Source organism: Castor canadensis, chromosome 6 (genome assembly GCF_047511655.1).
Source record: "Castor canadensis chromosome 6, mCasCan1.hap1v2, whole genome shotgun sequence".
In the NCBI taxonomy this organism is placed as follows: Eukaryota; Metazoa; Chordata; class Mammalia; order Rodentia; family Castoridae; genus Castor; species Castor canadensis.
In genome coordinates, this window is record NC_133391.1 from 27,771,872 (window position 1) to 27,779,707 (window position 7,836).

General features: G+C 42.3%; 1 protein-coding gene across 1 annotated transcript; it reads right to left on the reverse strand.

The window, feature by feature from the left end:
• Positions 1–6,417: 6,417 nt before the first annotated feature.
• Positions 6,418–7,131, reverse strand: H2aj (H2A.J histone). Its single transcript, XM_074076007.1, has one exon. The coding sequence runs from the start codon at positions 6,977–6,979 to the stop codon at positions 6,590–6,592; it is 390 nt and encodes a 129-aa protein (XP_073932108.1). The 5' UTR covers positions 6,980–7,131; the 3' UTR covers positions 6,418–6,589.
• Between the last annotated feature and the right edge of the window lie 705 nt (positions 7,132–7,836).

Consider the following 7,836-nt stretch of genomic DNA (forward strand, 5'->3'; position numbering starts at 1 on the left):
TTGAACTCTGGGCTTAGTGCTTGCAAAGCAGGAGCTCTACCCCTTGAGCCACACCCCCAGTCCCATGATAAAGTTCTTGATAAACATCAGAACAGGATGCTATTAGAGAATTTGGATGTCTAAAATAAATGAATGAGTAAAATACTCAAAGACAGCAGCTACCTCTTTTGTATGATGCTACTGGAAAGCTTTTCGTTAGCTACTGGAAAGGAAAAGCAGCCCATAACTGATAGCAATGGTCTAGACTACAACCTAGGCCTTGCAAAAGCTAAGAAGTAGCCTGACACAGCTTTATTGTGGTTTTCTGTTAACATAAACAATTTCACAGAAACCAGCACAAGACTAGCCCACTAAGAAACCATGAAAAATCAAAACAAAAAGACCACTGTCTAACCATGTCTGAACACAAAAAAAAAAATCATAAGCACTGGTCAAACCACACAAAAGTCTAAAGAGCCCCTATCCAGGTATGCATTGGCATATGTACCAGTTACAACTTTGGCTTCACTTTGGCCGCACATTATAGTACATACTGTAGTACTGACAGCAGTACTACAGTTTACTTGAGCAAAATCTTCAAGCCAACTGACACAAACCCAAATCCTATAATAAACCCAAACATCCTCTTGCTGAGACACCCCACATTTCTCCAGAATGTGTGTTCTCCTTTGTGGAAAAGCAATAAACCTAACTTGTTCAACTATGGGTATGTCAGAGGTTCCATACAATGTTTATTGCTTCAACCAGGATACTCAACTCAGCAAGAGTGTGCAAATAGACTGCTTGTGATTTTATATATATGAGGTGTACCTGCTCATGGCTAAGAGGTATGTTCATGCTGAATTGAGCTCCCATATTGACTAAAACACTTCAGTGATGAGTTTATTTGCCTTGGAAGAAGAGATCTTGGATTTTTTTTTTTTGGTTATCTAATCAGATTTGCATTCTTCAATAAGATCATTTTTGCACTTGATCATTGCCAAAAGATAGAAAAATGATGGTAAAATCATTTTAGTCTTCTATTTCCTGCATCTTCTGCTAATGTTCAGTGATATTTTTAAGAGAGGAAACTATGGGAAAGAGATAGACATGTCTAACAAATCCATTTGTGAACTACTTCCAAGAGATGAAGCATTCATCCAGTCTCCAGGCCAGTGACCTTAAGACAAATTTTGCTTTGGACGCCATCTCCAAACCTAACAAAAAGCTTCTTTCTCAGTCTTGTCTTTGTACCCCTGAGAAGTGATCCATTTTGTTGTCTGCCCAGACCCATGATTGGTGATTCTTGACCCACCTTGACAGGTTCTTTGTTTTGGCTTTTTTTTTTTTTTTTGGCATAGTGGGAGTTTGAACTCAGGGCCTCATGATTGCTAGGCAGGAACTCTACACTTGAGCTATTCCACCAGCCCAACCATTGCCTTTATCCTACTCTTCACACTTAAAACTACATATCTTCCACCCAATGCACTTCCTTTATGCTTTTTTCACTGTGATGCTAATTGCACACTTATCTCTTTTATAGGTACAATTTCATCAGGGACATTGTGCAATTGAGCTTTTGAGAAAAAAATAGATAATTCATTTGAGAAATAGTTTAAAATAGAAAGCCAAGAAACCCTCATGGGCAGATTACTCATCTTGTTTGTCTAAAAGAAAGGTAGTTTTGTTGAGTGATTCCATACTTTGGAGTTATGCAGTAATGGCTTTTTAATTGCATGGCTTAATAAAACTTCCAGGGACCCAAGTTACTGTTCAAATGTGCTGACATTCTCTTTCATGTATGTAAATGTGAAAATCTGATTTTCCACACCTAAACTTTCTTTCTTCTAGTAAAGAAAGCAAAGCTTTAAAGGGATAATTTCAGTATATGCCTGAAGCTACTTTCATATCTTTGTGTGTGCATGTGTGTGATGCTCTTCTTGTTCTCCATTTTCCCATTTTCCTCTTTTAGGAAACTAAACATTTTCTATTTAATAAAAAAAAAAAAATGGAGCTGGGCATGGTGGCTCATGTCTGCAAACCCAGCACTAGGCAGGAGAATCATGAGTTCAAGGCCAGCCTAGGCTACACAGCATGACCCTGTCTCAAAAAAAAAAAAAAAAAAGGATTGTCAGTGTCAAACCTCTCATGTTTTAAACATTTTAAAACACCTACATGGATATAATGAAATAACTTATCACTTTCTAAAACTTCTTTAAAATTAAAATGAGTAGGTAAAAAATTACATTCAACTAAATACGTCTTTTTTAAAGGCTCTTTACCAATATTCTTTGTGACTATTTATTTATTTAATCCTGGGGTTGATTGAACCCAGGGTCTCACACGTTAAGCACGTACTCTACACTGAGTTACAACCAGCCCCTCTTCTTGACGTCTTAAGGAGGCATTTTCACAGTCTAGTTACTGTGTAGGCAAAGGAAAAATGCAAGGTAAAAACGTAAAGGGTAAAGACACCTATGCATTCCAGTTTCATCAGTAAGGTGAGGCAGCTCATCAGCATTTCCTTTGTGTGGGGCAAAAGTAATGACTTTAAAAGATTATTTTCTAGTTATGTGACAAAATATATGTAACCTGGGAGGGATGTCATGGACTCAGTGATCCAAATTGTGAAAAAACTTCTATCTCCTGGTGTCCTTCTACATGTCTTCTGGTCCCCTTACTGCTCCTCTTCCTCTGCCAAGCAAATCTCATAGCTCTCTACAGCCTGTCAGCTGTGGCAAGTTTCCATATATTTGTCTACATATCTATACATTCTTTCTAGGTAATTTTATCCATTCTGGCCATTTTCAATCATGAGTCCCAATTCATATACCTAGATTCAGATTCGAGTCCAACTGCCAGTATGGTCTCTTGACCCTACCTTTGTGCACACCTCGCAGGCTAGCTTACACCCAGGCCTATTTCATATGTTTCTCTTTCCACCAGCCAATATTCCTGGCTGAGTGACACAGGTATCCCTATTCGCTGTTCCCCATCATCTTCCCTCTCTCTACATGTAATGTTACTACCTTCTTCTCTAGTATGTTCCCATCCTAGGTAAGTTTCTTGATATCTGGTTACCGATGATAGGCATAACACACAGGTTGCTGAATAAGTGAATTTATTCAACTTATAATTTTTTAAATCTGCATGGGTATACTTAACAAGTCATTAATTCTAAACTAGTTTGTCTTCAGAACAAAAATATGGGTATATTCGGGTTCACTAACTTTTATCATTTATTACTTTATTCTTGTTACAAATAGAATTGCAGATGCCCTGTAACTAGTAAAATAGCCACTGGAAATGTTTTCTTGGTTTGCTATGATAAGTCACAGGATTGGTAGAATATGTGTTTGTTTCCGTAGGTCCCATAAGTACTGTTACACACTCCAGATCCAGTTTCACATAGAAATAAGAATAGTTACTATTCACTGACATATTTTTACACAGAAAATTTAGTGTCCTCCTTCATATTATCTCATTGATTCCTCCCCAAAACCTGAGGTAAACTATTACTATGCCCGTTTTATAGATGAAATTGAGGATGAAAGACACTGAGTTGTTCCCAAAAATGAGACTAGTAAGGAGCAGAGCAAATTTAAATCTAGGTGGAAGTTCAGAGAACTTGAGTTCTTCAATACTGTGGTATATGACCTTTTCATCCTTGAAAGAGGATTTGCAGAGAATTTGCATTCAGTATGCCAGGCATCACCAGTTATGGAGTGGAATAAACCTTTTGATTCCAGGCAGACAAAACTAAACAGACCAGTTCTCAGGGATACAAAGTCTAGACTGGCTGTACAGGAAAAACGAGGATCAAACAAATCCTGGCCAAATCATTACAGCTAGCCACACTGAATGGCTTATCTCTGTAGGAAAGAGCATGTGAGCAAATAAAACTATGCAGTGGAAATCCATTAAAAACCTGAATTCAGTCTACACTACTTTGTGTCCTGTCTTCTTTTCATATGGCCTCATAACCTTTTAAATTAACCTCAAGAACTACTGTCTGTTCATCAATGCTCTTAGGCTAGAATGATATTGCTGGCTATATGACTTTTAAATGCCAATAAATTGTTCAGTTTAAAAAAAAATCTCATGAACAGAGTGGCAAGGGGTTAGAAGTATTTGAGAGGATCCTAAAAACCCCTTGGATGATAGTGGTGAAGGATGGGTGGACATGGGGTAGTTTCTGTATCTCGCCCATCTTGTTCCTCTAGTACAGGATTAGGTAGACAACTGTGAATCATCAGAGGGAAAGGCAGAAGTGCGTTTTTTTGGTTGTTTTTTTTTTTATATAAATGTCTTGAGGGCCTTGTTCTTATTTCATCGCTTTGGTAATAATCTTTCAAATGCCTCATATCTTTAGGAAGTAAGACTTAAATGTTAAAACATCAGCAGTCGATACATGTCATAAATGTATAGTTATCTCATCCTTCAATATCTATGGTGGATTGGTTCCAGGACCCCCTTGGCTATCAAATTCTGTAGAACTTCATGGGCCTTTATATATACACATCCTCCTACACACCTTAAATCAACTCTGGATCACTTATAAAATTTACCAGTGTAAATGCCATGTAGTTGTTATACTGTATTTAGGAAATTCTGACAAGAAAAAAATCTATACATGTTCAGTTATAGATGTCATATTTTTCTCCCAAATATTTCTTATCCTCAGCTGAATTCATAGATGTGGAACCCATAGATACAGAGGGCTATGTGTGATACCCCAAATGGTATCACTGAGACTAATTCTAACAATTCAATAATACTTACAACTTCTATTAGCATGCTTACCTATAACTTAACTTATAAAGGTAAACTCATATGCTTCTGGAAACGGTACTCATTTCAGTTTAAGTACCTCATATGTGGTATATGGTAAGTGTATCTCAAAACAGGTACTAGGACTATTCTGCATATGAAGAAATATGAATGGAAGGGGTCAATCACTGGACATCTTGAAACTGTGCTGTTGAGGTCTGTTCCCCTCAGGCATTTGGAGGCAATAATCTTCCTAACAGAGGCACATGTGGACTGACCTTTGTATACCTCAAAGGAGACCACAGGGAAGAAGTAATGCCAACAAACATTCAACAAACAGCAGAGAGACACAAATACTAACAGAAACCGATTTATAATATTATTTATTTGTTCCTTATCCTGTCTTCAGAAACCAAGGGAAAAAAAACTGAGTTTCAAGAGTGTGGAAATCTAGTTGGCCTCACCCATAGCACAGTCTCCTCACTACAGAGCACCATGGATGTTCAGTAAACACTGGGATAAAACAAATCCATTGTGGGGAAATGGGCCAGTCACTGCTAAAGATGTATGTGCCCCACCACACCCAGCCCAGGAAGACCTCAACTCTGACACACAGGTAAGATGAATCCAAAGAGGTAAAATCTACACTGATTTTTTTTTTTTTTTGGAAGGGGGGAGGATAAAACTTGCTTAGGCTGGATGGAAAAAAAGGTTACCAGTGCTGAACTTTTAAATGTGGACTCCTGACCTGAAATGTATTTCTCCCTATACTTAAAACATGTGGCTTTACCTTTCCTTACATTTATTAAAACAACACTGTGCCATCAAGCAAAATAACTCCTACAGGTATTACTGGAATGGGGTCATATTGCTTCAGCCTTAGTGACAGAACATACGGGATTCCAAAGAAGTTACCTGTTGAATAAAAGTAACTCCTAAAAGCAGTGGTTTTGTTATAAAGCAAAGTCAAGAAAATTGCCACACTCTGATGGAGACAAGACCATTGTGAAGCTAAGACTTAAGAAAATAATTTTAAAAGCTCGAAAACACGTGTAACTCAGGACTGAAGGTTTCACGTTACGCAACACGAGTGTCAAGGGAAGGATTTCCACCCTCATGACTCATACTTCTGTTACACAAAGTTTACTGGATGTTTCCTTCATTTTAAACACATATGAACCTAAACGTATTCGGTGACGATGCATGGTATCCACAACATAAAAACACAAGAGCTACCTAAAGCTAAGCAGAATCACTTCAATTGACACCACCCTTCAAAAACGGTAAGTTACTCCACCTTTTCGAAAGCATAGCCACGAAGAACACTTCTTGCCCCAAACTATCTGGACCCGTACTTCTCTTCCTCGAACTGCACCCTGACTGCCCACACCCGGAATGGCAGCAAAATCCCGGGGAAGAGGTGGCAGAAATCATTCCAGAGTGGGCCCTGCACCGCACTCACTCGCCTCGCCTCTGCCCCATTGAGTGCTGATGAGACCCCCCATCCCAGGCCACCGGGTCCCTCCAGGTGTCCCTCCTTTTCCCAGATCGTCTCCGGGATGATCGAGCAGTCCAGGGGGGGCTCAGGCTGACCCACCAGACGCTTCCGCCGCGCCCCCACCCAGCACCCCGACACCCGCAGGTCCCAAACTACACAGCTCTCTGGACTACAAGGTTTTCACCGACTTTATTGGCTCCCGACTCCGACGGGCCTCTCAACGCCCAGGTCCCAGCTGGATCCAAGACCCCCAGCGCGTTCTCAAACACTGCGGGACGGCGATGGAAGGAGGCCTTCCTGGGGACGTCAGCTCCTCGGTGGTGGCGGCGGCGGCCTCGGGGGTCACTTGCTCTTCACCTTCTGACTCTCCGTCTTCTTGGGGAGCAGCACGGCCTGGATGTTGGGCAGGACGCCGCCCTGAGCGATGGTCACTTTCCCCAGCAGCTTGTTGAGCTCCTCGTCGTTGCGGATGGCCAGCTGCAGGTGGCGAGGGATGATCCGCGTCTTCTTGTTGTCACGCGCGGCATTGCCCGCCAGCTCCAGGATCTCGGCGGTCAGGTACTCCAGCACGGCCGCCAGGTACACCGGCGCGCCGGCGCCCACGCGCTCCGCGTAGTTTCCTTTGCGCAGCAGTCGGTGTACTCGGCCCACCGGGAACTGCAGGCCTGCGCGCGACGAGCGGGACTTGGCCTTGGCCCGCACTTTGCCGCCCTGCTTTCCACGACCCGACATGCTCGCCTTGACTAAAACTCCAGCGACGGTGGAATCAAAACCAATCAAAGCCCAAAACACAGCGACTGAACTCCCTCCAGGAACGCAGCGTACCACACCGGAACTGCCTGGACAAACTCTTTGCTGCCACTAGGCAGCGCCTTCCCATTGGGCGCCGCAATTTCCTCGTCTCCGGTAGCCAATGACAGGCAGGCTCCGCTCCCAATTAGCTCGCTAGCAAAGGGCCCGCCTTCCTAAACCGTCTCCAATGAAAAGCGCAAATTCCTACTCTTCATTTACATATTTTCTCCTATGAATACCCCCGGGCTGACTGCGCTTAATGGATGGTGTGGTTACAAAGTTCATTCTGGTTGCCATGGGAAAAAACTTTCAAGAATTAAGGAAATCCAACCACGCACTCCAGAGGCTGAGGCAAGAAGATCTAGAGTTCGAGGCCAGCCAGGGCTACTGGACGAAACTGTCTGAAAAAAACACCAACAACAAATTAAGAGCTACTCAGTATGCAAGTGGGACGCAGTGGAGGTGCCCCAAGCAATTCAGGTTGCTGTGTACTCCAGGTGGGATTTCTCATCTACTACAGCATTCTAACCAGGCAGTTCACTGACTTCAGAACCTGTGCTTGTAAACAACACTCCTCCAGCAAAATCACAGAATTCTGAGTTCTGCCTAGCACGGGCCGCGTCACCTGCTCCTTTATATCTTGCCTACCAAGCTTACAGTCTGGGGACCTGACTGTAGCTGGCCACATGTACTGTCAACTAGACCAGATGACCATAGTCTCTGCAAAGTTCTGCTGCTGACTGAGGGCTGGTTGTTTTCTTGTCAGGCTCTCAAAACTGGAGTGATGGGCCAGACAG

Bases quoted from the DNA above. Each gene is read 5' to 3' on its own strand.
- H2aj (XM_074076007.1), bottom strand. From the start codon at position 6,979: ATGTCGGGTCGTGGAAAGCAGGGCGGCAAAGTGCGGGCCAAGGCCAAG.